The sequence below is a fragment of the Synchiropus splendidus genome, chromosome 15, assembly GCF_027744825.2.
Source record: "Synchiropus splendidus isolate RoL2022-P1 chromosome 15, RoL_Sspl_1.0, whole genome shotgun sequence".
In the NCBI taxonomy this organism is placed as follows: domain Eukaryota; kingdom Metazoa; phylum Chordata; class Actinopteri; order Syngnathiformes; family Callionymidae; genus Synchiropus; species Synchiropus splendidus.
Window position 1 is genome coordinate 7092182 of NC_071348.1, and position 20131 is coordinate 7112312.

At 41.8% G+C, this 20131-nt stretch overlaps 2 protein-coding genes across 10 annotated transcripts in view; both read left to right on the forward strand.

Annotated features, from left to right (window-relative positions):
- Positions 1 to 5359, forward strand: part of LOC128771889 (1-phosphatidylinositol 4,5-bisphosphate phosphodiesterase beta-1) — a 154679-nt gene extending 149320 nt beyond the window's left edge. For 6 of the 7 annotated variants that reach the window (XM_053887725.1, XM_053887724.1, XM_053887727.1 and 3 more), the window contains one exon: positions 3816 to 5359. In XM_053887725.1, the coding sequence (XP_053743700.1) occupies positions 3816 to 4043 (228 nt within the window). In that variant the 3' untranslated portion in view covers positions 4044 to 5359. The remainder of the gene's footprint in view (positions 1 to 3815) is intronic. The other variant, XM_053887722.1, reaches the window with a different exon arrangement.
- A 3621-nt stretch (positions 5360 to 8980) lies between these two features.
- The window catches only part of LOC128771890 (1-phosphatidylinositol 4,5-bisphosphate phosphodiesterase beta-4-like), a 40048-nt gene continuing 28897 nt past the window's right edge, over positions 8981 to 20131 (forward strand). For all 3 annotated transcript variants that reach the window (XM_053887730.1, XM_053887729.1, XM_053887731.1), the window contains exons 1-2: positions 8981 to 9227; positions 13106 to 13151. The gene's annotated coding sequence lies outside the window, so the exon portion shown is untranslated. The remainder of the gene's footprint in view (positions 9228 to 13105; positions 13152 to 20131) is intronic.

Here is a 20131-nt window from a genome sequence, read left to right on the forward strand (position 1 = left end):
CTTGCTCTCGCGCAGTGTCTCCAGAGAGCTGCCTGTGTGGACCCTTCCAACACTGTCGCATGCAGCAGTTCTCTCCCTTGGCTGCGTCTCAGTATTTTCTCTGTTGCGTCCTTGAGTCGTTGGCAACGGCAGCGTTTCAAAAGTCGTGCTTTATTATGGAAGTCCAGAACAATGAGAGGCTGATTCTTCATGTACGCGAAGCATTTTTCCTGCTCCAGCATAGAATCCCTGTGTTAGAGCTGCAGTTGGTTGACTCCCGGTGGTTGAGGCGGTTTCAGAATGCGACACCCCTTCATTTTGGCACCACCGATTTAACTTCACATTTTGTCTGGTTTCTGGTTCTCTGTCTTGATCTTCTGTGCCTGCTTTGTTTACGCTGTTGTCACCAACGTTGACCTAGTTTAAGCAATTCAACTATTAAAATACCTAGAGGGCTCCAAGCCACACCCCACAGTGAGCTGGTCTGTGATTGGTTAAAAATCCTATTTTTATTGACAAACCCAACGAGACGTGCAGCGGTCCGTTTTTTATGACAGATCCCTTAGTGACCCAGAGACGTGCAGGTCGGATCAGAGCCGACCCTTCTCACCCTGGACATAGACTGTTTGTTCCTCTTCCCTCTGGCAGGAGGCTACGGTCCATCCAGACCAGAACCTTCCCGTCACAGGAACAGCTTCTTCCCCTCGGCCATCAGACTGTTAAATTTGTGAACAGCCTTGTTGTTATGTAATTCTATTTATTTTATTTTATTTTATTTGTTTTTTGTTGCACTTTATTCCAAGACACTTTCCTAGTCAGTGGGCTCCCCACTGACCATGGCAATAAATCTGATTCTGATTCTGATTTATCATTTAAGATGTACTGGAGAAATACGAATCATAAAACACACAAAATCTAGAAAAGTACTGAGAGATCGCAATCCTCTAAAGAACTAAAAATGGAACCCTAAAAATGGAATGGAACCCTGACCACGGTGGAGACAGAGGTCAATCCTAACCCCCAGGCCACATATTTTATTTTATTTTATTTTATTTTATTTTATTTTGCTCCTTTTTGATAGAGCAGAAAGATACAGCGATAACTCACAGCTTCTCTCAGCGCTCCCCTTGACACTTCCTGTTGCCACCTACTCTACATGTGTCGAGGTGTCATCAGGTGGCATGACAGATTGGATCAGGGGGTGTTGGTACCTCAGCGGGCAGAGGCTCTGGCACTGGGATGCAGTCACACCCATGAATAGGTCGTGCGCGGTGCAGCGCTCGCCACGTGAAGAGAGATGAGCCACGTCTTCGGCCATCTGGTTGGGATCGGTGAGACCCGCTGAAAGAGAGTGGGAAACCAGAAAAGAAGGGTAGGCGGAGCAGTAGGAAGGTCACCTTGAGATGTTCGGAGTTTTGCATTCACGCATCAGGTGGCTCTAAGAAAGAAAATCTGGGGTTGAGAAGACACATGATCAAACGCCATGCCATCGCATTATCCTTTTTAAGCACGTTGTACGTGATGTTTGGGAGATTGAATTTTGTTTATGTGTCATGTTCGGAGTAACTCCCCCAAGGCCGACGCCTTGATGTCTGATAGAGACTGTAAATAAAAGACTGAAAAATTCCATCGCCCTATTGCAGATTTTCGAGTCCAAAGTGCGACACCCACACGGCGGCCTTGTCCTCCGCTGTCCTCTCCACAGACTGAAGGTTCTTTTATTTTCAGTTGCTGTCGCAGATGAAGGTGAAAGATGTAATTATCAAACTGACCGCGCCGGCAGAAGCACGAACGGCACAGTGGGCGCATCAATATGTGTTAGCCACGTTCTCCCTCGGTCGTAGCTGTGTGTGTGTGTGTGTGTGTGTATCAAACGTCTCTTTGATGGAGAGCCTCGTGTTTTCCGTCGCTCATATTTGAGATTCTGACACCATTCGTCTTAGCAGCTTTCTTTTTAATTACCGGTCCCCCATGGGAGCCAGTCGGGTAGTTAAACAGAGGAATCAGCATTACAGCAATTATTGGTTCGCCATGGAATGAATCTGCTCATCTGTAATCATTGGGGGCGTCTGCGCCTGCGAGAAAACATCTTCTGAGTGAGAACTGACTCTTTCTTTGAGAGGGGCGTTTACAAATACAAACTTCATTCTGAGTTTTGAAGTCCAAACATAAGACTGCGTGATCGGTGAATGTGTACTGACCACATGACAAGTGTGTTTTGTGTTTTTTATTTTTAATAAATAAAGGTGAAAATGCAAGCGGAAAATCGATGGGCTCCTCACACATGCTGTATCAAGGTGTATTTTATTGACATGGTCAGTCAGCAGCTCCTCTTTTTTAGTCTTGAAGGAGTGGTTACCTACGCTAACTTAGATTTGGACTGGTCATTCACTTACCTAGGATTGCCATTTCACACTTTGTGTTTGCGACTCGTCTATGTGACTCGTTCCTCAATACAACTTTTGTGCATGACAACACTGAAATCTTCTGCTTGCCGTGCTTATATCTAACTCACTGCAGCTCACCAAGTGTTGGCCAACAAAGACCTTTTAATGGAACTCTACGAGTCATCGGAATTGTAACCACCAGGTACCAAACAAAGTTACTCGAGACACTGATTCTTAACCATAGGGCCGGGGCCGAGCGCCCCCTAGAGGGCCACTATAAGGTTTTTGTTTTACACCTCTGGGGGTTTTAATACACTTATTGGGGCAGTAGTGAGTCATTGAATTGACTTGACAGCTGCAAATCTGTTCTTCTTGAAAAGAAAAAAATGAAGAAGAAAAAAGTGATGGCGCCCTCAACAGTATAAACTGTTCACCTGTTGGAGCAGTTTTAAAAATTATTTAGAACATTTTATGGCGATTCTTTCATTTGCTTATCTTCTTTAGAGTTTATTTATGAGTTTAATATTTCATGATATTTAGACAGTGTCTTATTATATCTTTTTTATTCAGAATACTATTCATGGCATACAGTTTTTGCAATTTTCTCAACCGTTTGGATTGTTTTTCTTCTTTTTTTCTTATGTAAATTCAATGAACATGACTTGCAGCTGGTTCTGCTGTTGGTTGGACTTTTTGATGAGAAATATCTTGGCACTGATCACATGGTTTCATGTCATTTCACAAGGTTTTGGTGTATTTACATGTCTGGTTATTGAACATTATTCAGTTCAGTTCTAATCAGTTCTATTCCTTGAATGGGCCCCGGACCCATTTGTGCTGGGAAAGGTGGGCCCCGAGAACAAAAAGGTTAAGAACCCCTGCTCTATACAACTAAGATATATCATGAAATATGAGTCAAAGAAGAGGACAGATATTCCAGAGCAGGGCAATAGTTACGTTTCAATACCCCCCTTTTCTCTGTTATTGGTACTGTGTTTGTTTGACCATTTGGTGGCATGTTTGTTGTTGTTTATGTTTTCAACCAATAGTATGTCAGCTTATAAAGTGGCCTTGCAGTCAGCCAATCGAAGGGTCCATTGGAGCGTTCAGGTGGCTGAGGCTGTGACGGACAACTGTAAACCTTGGCTTTATATAGTAGCATGTAGCTGGATCACTAAAATGAATCAAATTTAAGGTGACAAAATGTGTTCCTGTTCATTCAACAAGGTAAGATTGGGCAGATTTTTGAGACAGTGGGAAGGGTTAGGTGCGGGATGGAGTCCTGGTTAGTGCGCCTCTTTTCTGGGTGACCCAGCAAATTCTTGAGTGCTTTCCTTGTGTGCGGTGTTTATATGAAGTCATGTTGAAATGAGCTGGGGACGGTGTGCGTCGTCTCTGTGCTACTGACTTCACAGTTCAATGTCTAATGTTAGCCATCTTCCGCTCCAGCTTCAGGGCGATCTGGACCAGGAGTACCAGGACAAATTCCGGCGGCTACCTGTGGAGATCCAAGAGTTTGTTCAGGACAGCAGCAAGGCCAAGCTTAGCGAGGACGCCGTCCAGAGTGAGAACCTTGTCAGCTCTTCAACAGCTGAGAAGCTGAACCACAAGGCGTCGCAGTCGGAGGACGACACTGAGGACGGCTCGATGGAGCGAGTCTACGACACCCCTCTTTAAATACGCGCACCTTTGCTTCACACTGAACCTGGATCAGACGTGTATTGGACAACTCTCGTTCTGTATATATATCCAGCGGAAGGACTTTACCATGGACTGAACCGGTGAGTAGGCCTTGCTCTCCACACCAGGGGATGCTGAGAAAACAATGTAAAAAATATGTTGTGTGTGTCTGTATGTTGTCTGTTGGGTGCGCAGGAAATACTTGAACTATTGCACGAGGGGTTTCTTTTGAGTTAAGGTGGAGGTGGTCTGTGCACTGAGTGGTGGTTCTGAATTCACTCATAGTGGACTTGTCAATGAAGTCGAGTCGACTTGTAAACCAGCCGCTACGTCACCAGCCTCCCATCTCTGTTTGCACTGAAGTCTCTCAACACAACGATGTGACATTGTGTTGCTGCTAATTCATTTGAATACACATAGTTTTTTTTTTGTTTTTTTTGTTTTAATCCTCGTTGGGTTTGTTGATTTGTCACGGGGACAGGAAGTTGTACAGCATCTGCATGAACCTGAACTAACTGTAAATGTCACAGTAGCTCTGTAGCAGAGATGTTTATGTAAATCTATTTTCTTGGAGATATTTAACAAGATCACTGGGCAAAAAAAAAAAAAAGACAACATTCTTCACACAGTAATTGTGCTGTTGACCTTTTCGATGAACAACACCAGGACGTTGAAGATCCGGATCCTGCTGTAGTTTTATAAAAGTGGCCTTCCTTATTTTACTGGCTCACTGTTTACTACCAGTAACTGGGTCTGTGGTCCGAGTCCGATCCAATATTGACTCAAGTCGCTCACCACATCAAGACGGTGTTTGAAACATGGTTCTTTAGTTGTCGATCACGTGGGCTTTGGCTTCTTGTAAGAATGTCCCCTTCTTCTCTGAGGGGTTCCGGGCAGCTAAATGTAGAGACAGCCCCTTGAGTAGAAGTTAAGACTCAGTTCCGAACGACTGGTTCGTGACCACCTGGACTTTTCCTGTGCCATTGAAACTACGGGGGTGTGAAGGATCTGCTGACAACCACAGTTCTGTTCCATGTGAGAGTCCTGTGCCTTTTTAATAGCCTTGTTTGATGTTGAATGTGTGAAATGCAATATATCTTATGGAGCTGTCAGATATTACAAATAGACTGTGTGCACTTTTGAGTCCCACTACTGAGTAATGCTTGTGACAAGCAGTGTTCTGATTTATTTAACACCCCCGTCATCATTTTACGTGTATGCACTCTCTGGAAATGGAAATGTATTGCTAACAGATAAAACATGATGTTCATAAAGATTATATAGTGTCAAGGGAATTTGCCTGTAAGTAAATAAATGTGGTTATTATTGTACTCGCTTTTCGTTTGTCCTTTCCCTCACACTGTCTGATCATTCTTTTTCTGTTTCTGCCCTCAAACTCATCATTTCATAAAGTCGATGTTTGACATGAGGTCTGCCTTGTGCAGTAAAGGCTCTTCGGATATCGATAGTTGGTGCGACATCACAGTTAGGTTAGAGTTGCTTTGTCTGAATGGACAGTGGTGAGGTGTGCTGTAGGAGAGTCGGGGTGGGGGTGGGGTGGGGGGGGGGGGTTAGGGGGGTGTGGAGGTGATATGATTTGTTTTGCATGGCCAAGAAGCAAAGCAAAGTCGGTGAGAGTAAAGCAAGGGAATAGAGGTTGTGAAAAGAGTTTAGGATCAGTCATAGAGTTAAGATGAAGGGAGGTGAAGAATAGAGTGCTGCCAGGGTGCATACATCACTAGATTGTTAATATTCCAATCCCTATTCAAGTGCAGTGCACTGACCTTCTCTGTCCTGCTGTAAGATTAATAATAATCTCACACCGAAAAATGAAAAACCGATGTCTATATTTGGTCTCCACTTCCACCGTAATCCGCTGCCTGAAGTGCAAAACAACTCCATGCGTTGAGTCAAAAATGTGATGTTGAATGTCAACGAAACACTTAAATCCAATACAGGAGATATAACAATACTGATCATCCGTGTAAAGGGTTTAATATCCAGCTGACCACCTCTGACATAGTCCAGCAGCTCATCACACTTTCCTCTTACACAACTGCTTCCCTCGACTGCCTCGTGCAGCGAGTACTGTCAGTGTCTGGATCTATGCCACATGTTCAACAGCCAGTGTCTTTGTGGATAATTGTGCATGTCACGGACAGAGGGGGAAGACAGTCGGCTCCTTAATGACCTACTTCCTGTCATCTCCAAGGTAACAATATCTCTCCAACCAACCTGAACGAGGAACTTGCTCACTGGCTGAGTGACACGTTGAACTTGACCACCGCAGTTTGAGGCTGCATTTACCTTAGTATGAAGAAGTTCAAAAAAAAGAAAAACAACACATTCGATTTGAGAGTTCAAGGTTAGAATCCATGAAAAATTATAGGCAAATCACATTTTGTGTTCCTATGGAGGTCAGATTTTGGATTTTGTAGTAAAAGTAGAACGCCCAAAAATGAGCGTTTGGACTCCAGTCTGCAGGTAGATAAATATGTTTACAGATGTTTTTGTGCGCTGCTCCTGTGAAAGTGAATATTTGCTCCATATGCAGGATGTGTGTGCATCTCTGCCAGACTGCATAAACACTGCGCTCAGATCCTCAGCAGAATCCCAACAAGCTGCCCCCCCCCCCGGTCATCCATAACCAGCATGTGACCAGTCTGAAGCCTCGACATGCTCGCCGCGACTAGGAAGTGAGCTAATTAACCCGAGAGTTCACCGACGGAAGGACTGTGGCTTTTTAATAAGATTCTCTGGGTTACGTAAACAGTGCCGCCCTCCCAAACTCCCAGGAATATTATCATCACCCCGCTGCGTCTGTCCATCTGCTGCTGGAACCAGGAAGAGCTGAAGGAGGAGTCCAGTAAGGCAGCAGTAAAAAGACACGGCAGGATGTCCGGAGACTTGAAGAAGGTACACACACTTTTACACTGAAAAGAATGTTTACCCTCAGTAACACATATTTACATCAAAGAATTACTTCAGTTATCTCAATGAAATACACCATTTCAAATGTATGATGAAGCACAAACCATCTACAGTGAGACTAGTTTTTTCTATTGGTTGAAGTAGAACTTTTTTAACTGAGTCTAAACTGCTGCTACTATCTACCGTCACAAACTGGTTTGAAAGGGAAAACAAAGGCTGCAGGCGGCTCTGTCGGCATGTTTACCCTGCAAACAGACACTCATTTACTGCCATGTTCGTGGTTGTATCTCAGTCTGACAGCCTTCTGTACAAGTGAAACCTTGCTTTGGGAATCCATGTTTTAATCTGATGTATAAAGGCTGCTGGTGTGTGTCACTTGTGTGGCAGCCGGTGGGAGCATGCAGGTGTGAGTGATGATCATGATTTAACTTGTTGAGAGCGACTGTCACTGGAGCTTGCAACAACTCACCTCCACTCCAGCTCCACCTGTCTACTGTCCAAGTCAACCCTTGTTGTTTTTGTTGGGTGACAAGAAAGTTGCTGGTCAAATCCGACCACCCCATTAGGTTCAAAAACAATAGTTTTCCCCTCCACTCTCTCTTTATATCAGCTGAAGTGGAGATACGTTAAAGTTTTCATATTCAAGAAAAAAATATATCAACAGTTTTGCAACAATACAAGTGGAGTATATTTTAATGGAATAATACAACTTACTTGAAATGCTTTTCCAAAAATGTAATCTTATTTTGACATACTTTTAACACTGATGAAAACGTACAGCTCCCATAATTCTTTGCTCCTTCTCAAGAATATGTACATACATTATTCATATTGATTATGTGGAGCGGCGCCGAGGTGCTGCACAATTTAAAGGTTTCAAATCTCAATGGAAGCTGTGATGTATAAATGATGTGGTTTCTCATATGTTCATTCATAAACATAAATATGCATGGTATCTGAAATAATGCGCGAAATGGAGAGGAACAAACTTTGCCGTCCGTAATGGCAGCTGAGTGATGATGAAGGAAGTGGAAGTAACTTATAAATATGCATGAAATGTTTTCCTACATGTCTTTTGCAGGAGGCTATGGGTTTGCTTTTGAGCCACTTTTCACGTGAAGTACATATTTGGCCTCTGAAAGATCAACATTGCGCTTCTGAGTTCGGTGTTTGAACATTTGTGAGAGTGTGCTGGGGGAGCTGAGGACTAGTTTTGTGTTTTAATTGTGCATTAACCTTTTTTTTTGTTATTGAAATATTCAACTTTGATATTTCTAGTTCCACTTTCAAGGGTTGTAGTTTCGCTTAATCTGATTGGGCGATGATGGTGACTCACTTTCACAGATGTCTTTCTCATAAAAATGATCACTGTCATGCACAGCAAGATCATGAATACCACTGCTGTATTGCATATCCTAAACGGCGGTTTTCAATCTCTATTCACGCTAAACTTTCAATAGACACGCCCACAAACGTTGCCCGGCTTGAAGCTACTAGTTTCTGCCACCTGCTGGTGTAAAGCAGTGACTACATCAGGCTTCACGTTTGCAGCTTGACTTGTTTAAATACAGCTTGTTAGATGAATAAACTGACTATTATTTAATTCAATGTATCATTATAAAGGAAATAATGGGCAATTTATCAAAAACATGATATTCTCTTGGATATTATTTTTGAGGTCTTATCTGCATATTGAGTCTAAATAAAAGTTTGCTTCGTAAGAATCTCAGACAGCGGATGAATTTAACATTTTGTCAAAACAGATCAGTTTAATGGAATCATCGGTGTAGTGATCTGGCTATGACGTAAGCAAACCTCGGTACTGTGTTTTCCTGCACACAGCAGGTGGCTCTGATTCCGATCTCACGCCCCCTGGTATCCAGTGTGTAACAGAAACGTGTGCTCCATTGTGCGATAGAAATAGGAGCTGAGCCCATCGCTCTTTACTCAGGGAGGAGGGAGCCACTGTTTGTCTACAGTAGTCAGCTGCTCGTGGAGCAGGGAGGAGCTGATGACTCACTCTGTCAACCCCAACACACGGGCAGTCCGTCTGAAGAGGGGCTCCTGAGCAGCGGGCCGCTCATTCTCCACTGGAGGGCGAGAGGGACCAGAGCACCGGGGAGGGGGGAGACTGACAGGACGCCGCTGCAGACGCAGGGAGAGCAAATCCCTGAACCGGACTCTGCTCCAGCATCTGTCCCCGGCGCCACCGCTGGATTAAACCGTCCGAGGGTCGAGCAGCAGATTCACGTAAGAGCCTTTATTTGAACGTCTTCAGGCGGACTTGTCGGAGCGCAGAGTGTTTGCCATCTCTCCTGTGAACTCCATCCTCGGGGCTCTCCTCTCATCATCCATCCTCCGTGTCCCACACGCGCGCACACACACACACACAGCTGGAGACAGTAGCCATTGCTAGCTAACATAGCTCCCGCTTCTACACATGCTTCCAGCAATTTAATGTCGTGTGTGTTGTATTGACCCTTAGTCAGGAAAATAAAACGCCCCCGGGAGCCTCTGCGTGTATGAAAGTTTGAAAATATCAGCGTTATCGATGTTTCCATCGGACGGGAGGTTAGCCGGGGGAGCTAACCGTAGCGGGACAGCAGCAGCAGCAGCCGGAGTCATGGCCATAAAAGTCAACAGACATCCCGTCCATGCCCGGATTTAAATGTCCTACATATTTGCACAGTTGTATCTGCCCAATTCTTGCTTTTATCCGTGGTTTAGTGGCCTCTGTCTGACTTAAACGTTCTTCTCATCAACGTGTTGTGGCTGCAGCGGTGAGTGTGCCGCTGTTCGCTGTCAACGTTTGAATGAAAGGTCCTGTTTTTGTCCCACATTTCGCTCTATTTTAGCGGTATTTTAAAACGATTTAACACAATACACAGCGTAGAGATGTTACATTTCAACGTTTTAGTCCAAATACTAAGACTACTACGGGTACTTTTTTACAACTTCTAGCAACTTAAAATGAAAATACGAATGTGCACAATTAACAATGCATATTTATTTAATGCATATTAACGGACTACACATCACATTCATTTTCAAATATAACCGTTTATTTCGGCTGTTGCGACTTGTTTTCTGCCTCTCCATCATCACAAAATTTCAAATTGCATTCTGTTTTTACACCGGTTTGGATTAAATTGAGATGCTGTTGTGTGCACTCTTTTTTTTCTTCTAAATTTTGTCTTTTTAAGGAGTTATACATATGTGCAACCTGTATGTTCGCACCACTTTTAATCATCAAACCTGCAAACCAGTTATTTATGAGCGTCACTGTCTTTCAGATGTGTCTCGCTCAAGCATTAGTTCACTCATCTTTAGTAATATTCAGCACATTGTCTTGTGTTACTGTCCTTTTTCTAATAAAACTGTTGGTCTACTCCCTCCCATTGGATGTCACATGATCCGACTGGCCCAAAAAGTAAGAGACGCCATTGTTTTAACAAGTGTGTTTGCCAGGATATGTTACATCATTATTTGTTATTTGTCTTTCAAATAAACATGTCAGTGGTCTTGTCCAATCCAAAGCAAGCTGACAGAAAAGCTTTTGGTTATTTGGTTTTTTAAATAAACCTGCTTAATGCACTTTTATTCCTGTAAACCTGACAAAAGTATTATTTTTGTTCACATTGCATCTCACATATAGGTCTGCACTGCACACGAACGCAGCACACTCAATTAGATTTTGATATTCCTGCGGTTATTTGTCCCCGTTTTTCAGAGGAAAATGTCTTTGAAAGGAATCAATTAATTACATAAGTGCTTTTTTCATACTTGTCTTTTTATTTACTGTTCACCTTAATTCCACTATTCAAAAAGCTGCCACCGTCATGAATCATAAAATATAAGCTGCTCTGTATTATTTTCCTTTTAACTCAAAAGTAAATATAACTGATGATATAACCACGTGTTCTGGCATTTACATTGTGTTTCACTAGTTTACTGGAGACATTTGACGTTGAATGGGAGTGTCCTTGTATTGTGGAAAAACCAATTCTCCTCCTGACATATTGACTTTGCAGAATTAAATGTTTACTGTTGATTATCAAAGCTAACATGACCCTCCTTTTCACAACACCTGTGGCTTAAAACCAGCCGGTGATGCACTCCTGTGAGGAGGGTCCCTCAAGGTGCTCTCTCCAGCAGTTTTTCCTTTCGTCGATTGGTGGATATGTCCTTCACATTTAATTGTTCTTGAGGCTAATAAAAGTGAGGGTCAAGATGTAGCTGGCGTCCTTTGAAGAGCAAGGGTAACTTGTTGAATGCTCTTTCTGATAGAAAATGGCGAGCTATCCTGTGTTCACTGCTGAAGCCTTTTCAACAGTGGAGGATGTGGGCTGACTCGCCGTCTTTCAGTCCTCCAGATGTAATGTGGTGGCACTGAAGATGACCCTTGAGGTGTGATGGAACGGCCACTACTCTCTGTTTTTGGACAGAATCAGATGTTTAGGAGCTTAATGGGGTCTGATGTACTGCAGCGAGCCACACATAGACCAACTCTGTGACCCAAAGTCTCTCTTGTGATCTGCATTTATTGTCGGGAATTGTCAACTTGACTCCTGCAGACTCAGAATAGCGGCCTCGATTCATGTACATCATGATGAAACACATGTATTGACACAGGAATTAGATTAGAAAGGTCTTATTGAAGGATTAAACTTGTCAGTCCTTCATGTGTTGCCTTTCTGTAGTCTTTCCATCATCTGTCTCCGAGGCTGTGTGACTCCGAAGTTTGCTCATAAAACCGGTCTGACAAGACTTTATGTGAAGTTAATGTTAATGCATTGTTTGACTGAACCCTCTCAAACACATCACATGTCACCAAACAGCGGCAGTTTTTTAGGTTGTAGTTGTCATCACTGAATACCTACAGAGCTGAAGAAAAAAAAAACATTCACTGAGAGACGTTTGGTTGATTTAAAGCTGCTCTGCATTCGAAGTCCCTGTGATGATGGCAGACCATGTTCGTATGATTCAAGGCTACATTCCTATGGACTCGGCAAATATGTTCATAAATATGCTTGGATCAAACTAGAGCGGTTTGAGAACCTTTTTTCCTTTTATATTATTACTTTAGCAAATATTGCAAATGTTTGTTTTGGAGTCCGCCATGTCCTCTTCATTTATTTCTACACGCAAATAAAGTAAAACACACACAGTATAATCTGACACACAGCATGATGATGGTAGTATATGTGTCTTCAGGCCAGTGTTGAGTTGTTTTGAGGAAGTACTTCATTTGTATTTTTTTCTGTGTTGGCGTCAAACGGTTAATATTTCTGTTGCAGCCACAGTTATTGAGCAGATCATATTATGAGAAATTTCCCAGACATGCTGTAGTGTTTTGGGATGTCAGGAGTTCAGAGAGAAGAACCACCGTAGCCGCAAGCACCAGTCCAGCCAGAAATGAAGTGAGAGAATCCATTTTTCCTTGTTTGTTTTCACTGCGCTTGCCAACACGACTCTCAATTGGAAGAAAGTCCAGCGGATTGAAGGGACTTCACATGAAACTGAACGCTTTGCTGCACATATTGATCTATCACCCCTCTTGTTGTCATTTCCAGCTCTTGTTTTGTTCAACTTCCTTTTTTTTAATTAAGCTGTTTGGCTCTAGATTACCTCTCCTGTCTCCGGTTCCATGCCTGTGTTATGACAGGGGTATCAGGGTTTCTTCACAGCTCCTCAGTGCAGCAGAGACACAGCTGTCAGACGTACCTGCAGCTTTGTTTATATGCTTGAAAGAGAGGTCTGCGACTGTGGGAGTGATGCAACGATTGAGGCAGAGTTAAGGTTCTCATGCAGTGTGGAGTCATGACGTGTAACATTTGTTGTGAGGACGTCCAAACCTCTTATTCGGTATTTGCTGGAGGAGTGTGTTACACCGCCAGCGAATGTGCTCATCCTAGTCTGCTGAAATGGCTGGTGGATAATGTGATATACCATGCTTTTCTTGGCAGCCAGAGTAGCATGTGGTTGTCTCGCTGTGTGATTCTGCCTCACCTCCTGACCCCTCAGCTGCAGCCCAGTTTAGATCTCAGCCAAATAAGTCCAGATTCAAGCTTCTGTGCTTTATGAAATTCTCCAAGCTTAATACTGAATGCCCTTTTTTGTCTGTGCAGGCCAAGACATGGGCTTTTCCTCCTGAACACTGTTGATGTGTTACTGGTAAGTTGAATGCACTCTTTTTATATGTCATAGAAATACGTATGATAAAAACATTTTTTGAGACAAATAGACAGTTGGCATTAACTTCTGAGAAATTTTGAGAGCGTCTGCTAATATTTCAACTTAGTCATTGACAAAGCCTCACTTGCTCTGCTGCTGTGTTCGGTGTCCATTGGAGCTCTAATACATTTTTCAGCCTTGCTTATTCGACTTTAAGACCTCATTTTGGGGTAATTTCTCAAAGGAATGACAGAATTGATTGGATGAATTGATTATGGCTTGAGTCTATTTAGATGCACAAGGGATCTTTAAATATTAAACCTTTATTGACCGAACAGGTATTGAGGCGTCTTTCCAACAGCTCCTGTGCCTGCACGAGTGCTGCCTGTGCTGATACAACACCACCACATTATGTGCATGGTGACATCTTCGCCTCTGTAATGAGAATGATTCCATGTCCTTAGCGGAGAAAAACACCTGATCCTGTTTTCATCCTTTTGCGTCATGCCCTCTCTTCCCCGAGGCCTTCTTCGAGAATACTAATGCCTGTGCTGCCAAAGCATTTTACACTGCAAACAAGGAGCAGCCGCACTTTAGAATGACAGCCCTGTTAGCGGTTTAATATTGAAAGATGGAAGCAGGAGCAATATGTGGCATTGCTAACACAAGACGGATGTGTTGTGCTTGTCCGTCCTCAGTGAGACATTGCGCGTTGATAATCGGGACACGTGTCTGTGGGCTGCTGCTCGAGACCCTGATGGGAGAGTGGTGGTCGCCTCTCTATACATACTGTAGTAATTATGTAATATGCACTAATGATGTAATGGTTTGCATGAAGGCTGTGGCCCAGTTAATTATTGTTTTTTTTTTCAATTGCAATACAGAGGGAAGTCATGTGAGGGTGTGAGCCAACTATAAAATATCTTCTGTCACAGTATAATGATGTTTGAATGATAGATGAAACAACACCTTCCATGTGGTCTCTTTCGTGTTTGGATACATATGACAGCCCCTGGTCAGTCAGTTATTATATTTCACCTAATGGTTTTAACCAGTCATGGCCCGATATGTCATCTAGAATGTCTAAACAGCCATTCAGTGTGAAGCACGGATGAACATACATTTAGGAATCAAATTTATTGGTTTGTTCGCCCCATATTTCACAATTGCACAATGCGACGCCATACCCACAAAACTCCAGTTGTAGTAAAGATACGTTGCCTTGTCTCGTGATGAAGGAATCTTTTCCCTCGCCCAGCAGAATGAATTATTTCCTCAGCCCGACACCTCATTATGCAATAATGTAATTCAATACTGTGGCACAAAGCTGAGGTCACCAATGTCTTTCAGTTAATCGAATTCCACGCCTCTGAGTGTGTGATGAAAAAAATCCAGCCCTGTTACTTTTATATCAATGACTGAAAGTCTATTAAAAAATATACATTATTAATCGAGCTGAATTGGTTGTTTCTGCCAGCTTATTACATCATTATAAATGAACTTGATAGTTCTATTTCTATTCTTGGTGGTGCGTTCTGCTTTAGCTTGCACAAAAATTTCACAGCTGTTCATAGATAGGAGTTGCTCTTCAGCTAAATGCATCGTAAAGAAATACGGGCATCTAACACCACTTTAGTCTGACCTTGTTTCTGTTGTTTTCAAAGCGGATCTTTTTTTCTGACACCTACTGTTTGTGTGTTGATCACATTTCCAACCTAACACTAGGGTTGTGCAGCTCTTTTTCTCAGTCGGGTTACAGCATACAAAGTGTGGCCCATGGGCCATATGTGGCCCTTGGCCTGGTTTGTTTGTTGCTCATCGGGTCAAAACTAAGCTGCAAAAGACATTGGACTCTTTTCATCATTCAATGCTGTTTGAATTCAAAATATAATTCATTCTTTTCTCCCTGTAGCTATTAGTAGTTACACTGAAATTTATGCTAAATTAGTTTCTTTAAAAGGGTTATGCATTTTATAACATTATTCCCTCAATATAAATAAATAAAATGTGTATCATGTCTATAGTTGTTTTTTCAATAAATTAACCACTGTCTAAGGTCTTATAGTATTAAGGATTTTGGTGTTACATTTCTGACTGTTTTCATCTGTCCTTTTTTTTTTGCATTATTGCCCCTCAAAACAGTCACAGTATAATGTGGCCTCTCAGGGAATTGCCCATCCCTGAATTAGAAATAAAAAATATAACTCAATGTCATTTCGGAAAGGATTTTAGTTTGAACAATGCCACATTTAACACATTATTATTGCAGAGGAGTGGTTCTTGTTTGGTTACATAGCATGAGAAGCACTGAACCTTTCAGCCTCTTCTCTCTGTCCAGATAAAACCACTCATAGATACCATTTGTCTTCAAAGACAACAGTGATTAAAGTCTAGTCTCGGTCCAACTTGTTCTGATGTTTGAGATTCTTATGAGTGTACAAATGTTTACCCAGAGATCAATAGCGAGTGAGCAGGTTTTCACCGCGATGGTAAACGTTGCTGTCGGGGTGACATAATGATGGCAGCACTCTCTGCTGTCACACTTCTTCCCTCCGTCTGCTGTTGGCTGTGCGTCCACACAGTGGGCATAAAAGCCAGCATGCCGTGCTCGAGCCACCATATGGGCACTGCATCCATTGCGTCAATATTTACTTGCTCTTTACTAAATTTGGCATGTTCAGAAGCTGTCGGCAGGAGCTCTCTCATGTGTGGGAAGGAGTTGTAAAATCATCGCTTCAGTGGTGGTAGTTGTGCGCCTGCTGCATTCACCGCCTCTTCACAGAGTCTCCTCATTCATTGTCCTAATGTTAGACGTGCACACGCTCATGCACACATTCACTTTGGCTCTATCCACTGTGGGGATACATGTGAACGCAATTTGCACTTCCAATTAAACTGCCGACCTTCGTTCCAGAATGCAAAAGTTGATTCTGTAACATCCTCTTCAGGATTGCTATTATTACCCAGCCTGCCCAGGGAAAGTCAGGACGTGGTTTCACAACACGCTGAGAAGGATTTTTGATGTCAGCAGAATAATCGCTGTGTTCCACTGTTGACATTAGAGGCTCCACAGTCATGTAACCAGTGATGAATTTTAATGTGGAATCAATTTCATTATTCTGCAAATGAGCATTCCGCTCAAAAGCAGCTCTTTGCTTTTTCACAATCCAAATAATAAAACACAAACCTTCCTCTTAAAGCATGTGTGTATTTCCAAACTTGAAGTTTCAATTTCTTCCGTAGTATTGGTTTTGCTGCCTGTTTCTCACGTCTTCAGTCGGTCCAAAGAGCATTTTTGGCTTTAGTTCTTTACAATTGTAAACCCTATAGTTGTCCAAATATCGCTTCTTGCTTTCAGTGGATTTTATTTGTTGCAACGTATAAAACTTTCACGGATGGTCAAATGACTGACATCTATAATAATAAACGTGGTAGTGTGATTGGTTATTTGAAATGCTTTGCTGCAGTCTATACTGCAGGGTTAGCCTACAGCACGTTGCTTGAAAAGGAACTTGAACACATGGCTCGCCGGGCACATCAGATGACATGATAAATGTCAGGAATGTTGCTTCTTTCTCTCTTCACGAATGAGGGAGATGGAGTCAATTTCAGTTGTGTGCGAACATAATAAGAAAATGAATAAAACAATAAATCGACCAATCCTTGTTCAGTTTCTGATCTATCAGTGAAGATTAGGTTTTGTGCGCCAAAGATTTTGTTTTGATCTAATTTTTTTTTTTTTTAATTGCTAAATGAACCAATGAATCTGGTAATTTGGTATTGTTGGAAATCTTTGTTGCTTTAAGACTTTTTTTTTGTCAGTTGTGGATTTGCGTAAATGTTGTGACTTGATGTGACGTTGTTGTATTCATGATCCCCCAGAGTCAAGCAGCATGATGCTTTTAAGTATGGTGCCTCTTTTGTTTTGGCTTTGGCTATTAGCTTTATTTAATGAAGAGCAAAGTGGATTTTAATGTTGTTTATTTTCTGATGGACTCTAAACAACACAAACTTTTTGTTGCATGTATACAAATGTGATTCCAGGGAATTTATGTTGCATTACCATCACGTTTCTCTCCAACTAATCTGCTATTGGTCCAGCTTTCTAGCCATTGATCGACAACTTGCCAACTGAAGTCAGAGGCCATTGATGTACTTGACTTTTTATATAGTATGGCTGAGTATGGTTTCTATTTTGCTTCTTCCAATAGCAGTGCAATATTTCTCTTTAGATGATATGACTCAGCGGCACTATGAATTATGCATCTGCATTTCTTATGTCTATCGCAGCCATTACAACCCAGCTTGTTATTTTTCAGTTTTTTTTATTAATTGAATTTTGATCTATTTTAGGATGACTAAAAGATGTTATTGAAAAACAGGCATGTTATCGCCGAACAGGGTCCCATCATTGGTGGGAGATAATGACTGTGACTCAGGATCCTTTGCTCCATCTTTGCTATTAGTAACCACAAATGATCTTGTATGCTGGTAAAAAGGAAGACACTCTCCGTCATTGTGTGTGTTCGGAGCTTAATTTCGTCCTCGTCAAAGGCAGTCATACGTCATTTGCTGAAGGACACCGAGGAACTGTTTTTCATCTCGCTTATTCACCCATCTGAAAATATCGCCTCTTACCTTTTGACTCTTCCTTGAGTTTTTAGTTGACTTTCATTCTCGCCAATGTCAAGTTTTCAATGTTTGAAATGAGTGTAATATACTGGCCAGTCTGCACGATTATGACCAACTCTTAGTAAATAGTGGTCTCAGTTGAGCAGAATAATTACATTTTTATCTACTCTCTGTAAGCAACTGTGAAATGCAAATAAAATAGGTGCAAATATTTTGGACTTCAGCTCAACGAATGACTGTGTCAGATGAAATGATAAAAAGAAACAGAAACTCCTATCAAATCTGCTAATAAAGATGAACTGTATTGGTTACTGTTTGCATATCACGTACCATGGTCCTCACTGGTCCACGTATGTAATAGTCTATCCCAAATTGCTGCCCTCCTGCTAAAAATAGTGACCTCTTTTCGATCTTTCTTTACACACTTCCAAAGAACTGGACACAGCTGTGGGATGAACTGAGGGCAGGGTTTTCTCAGGATGGTCTTTTTTCCTAAGAAAAAAAAATGATCAGAACAAGGCAGGAAGTTAGTTTAGGTCAGGGACTCGATAAGCACAAGGTTATGCTGAATGAATGCTGAATTTTTGGAAGCAGTTTTTTCTCAAAGTATGGCCATTGCAGTAATTGCTGTTGCAGTTTGATATTTCCCCATTTTATCTTATGGATATTAAACGTACCATATCAAGACTATGACAAATGATAAAGATACAACGCTTTCTCTTGTTTTTGTCACTTGTATTTCGAGCACAGTTGGCTGCATTTTTTCACTGCAGATAAACCATCTTGTTGTGAAGGCACTTATCAAATATAAAAAAATGCAAAGAGTAACATTATGTTCATGAATATTGAAATAATGCTACCGGACTTGTGTATCAGTTGAATCATCTTCCAGATGAGTCGTATGTGTATAATCTCTGATCATGTCAACGTCTACTAATGTGCTATCTATAGACCACTGTTAATGCCAATTCCCAAGACGCATGCTTGTATTAATACCCTAGCTAGTGTGAGTCTAGGGGCCCGTATGCTCTATTTGTGTTTGTTTGCTTGTCCTTTACTCAGCACCCTTGTGTGTTTCCCCCCTTGATGGTTAGATGATGATGACAGAGCTGCCAGATTGGGCCCTTCAAAAAAAACAATGCATAAAGGGCGATGCAAGATTAGCATTTAACCTGTTGCCCTTATCAAAGAAGTACCACTGCACAGCTGGATACGTCTTTAAATAGCTCAGTCTAAAAATACACATTCTCCCTGAATTGAAGGAGAAGGCCTTCTGGCGTACGACGCAGATTGTCCTCCTTGCTTGGGTTTCCAACGTGGCCATGAACAAGGGTCCAGAATTTAACCAAATATACTGTACTTGTACTGTACTGATGTATGCGTTGCTGGTAATAAGTGGATTTCATTCAGATTAATTCATAGATTATTGATATTGAGTCAACAAGACTTGACTAATTTTACAATCGGTGAAATAGGAATAAGATATAAATGTGTTTTGACAAAAACTGTAGTCGTCGGAGTGTTTGCTTTCAGGCTGACTTTTTGTTGATATGACAATTTCAAGTTGACTGCACTTTCACAACTAAAATTGGAATGTACTGGATAACTCTAGGAATGCACTCAAATAGACAAGGACTAACTCAGAAACTGCTCTTTAGCGGGAATATACAATTGGAAAAAGGTGTCGTTGGTTTGCAGTTTCTGAGCATGACAAAACAGTTTTTGATGTATTGAAGAACTTACCTGAAGAATTGTGTTTTAAACTAAACTTTGTAAAGCCTAAGACAAATCCCAGGAACAGAAATCATGAACTTCATGGGAGAGCCCCTCAAACCCTGATCCCAGATATGAAAAGGCCTGTGAATGGCTCGAGGCCAGTGACACCACTTGACATGCTGAATAATTGATGTGCGCTGTTTGAGCTGCTATTCTGAGAGAGCCAGTGACTAGAGACAATAAACGGTATTTTGTGATTAGACAGTAGAAACACACTCCCAGCAGAGGCAGCAAGTGTAACTAATGTTGTCTTAACAGTTAAACTTCGATGACCAAACTATTCCTGAGCTTCCCCTAAATTGTTTACTTGCTGCTGTGGTTGTTTGTTGATGAACATCCAAATTCTTGAGCTGTGGTTTATAAGAACTCTCTGTAGTTGTTGTTGATCTTGTAAGTGGTTTGGTTGTCAGTACAAACAATTGACTTGGCTGAAAAAAGCATGCAGTTTTCTGCTTTGTTTAAATAAATTTGAATATAAGATCACTAATCAAATATAAATTCATTTGTTACACAACTTTTCTTTCGATGAACAGAATGACAAGCAGATTGTGTGGTGTTTTATGTGATGGGAA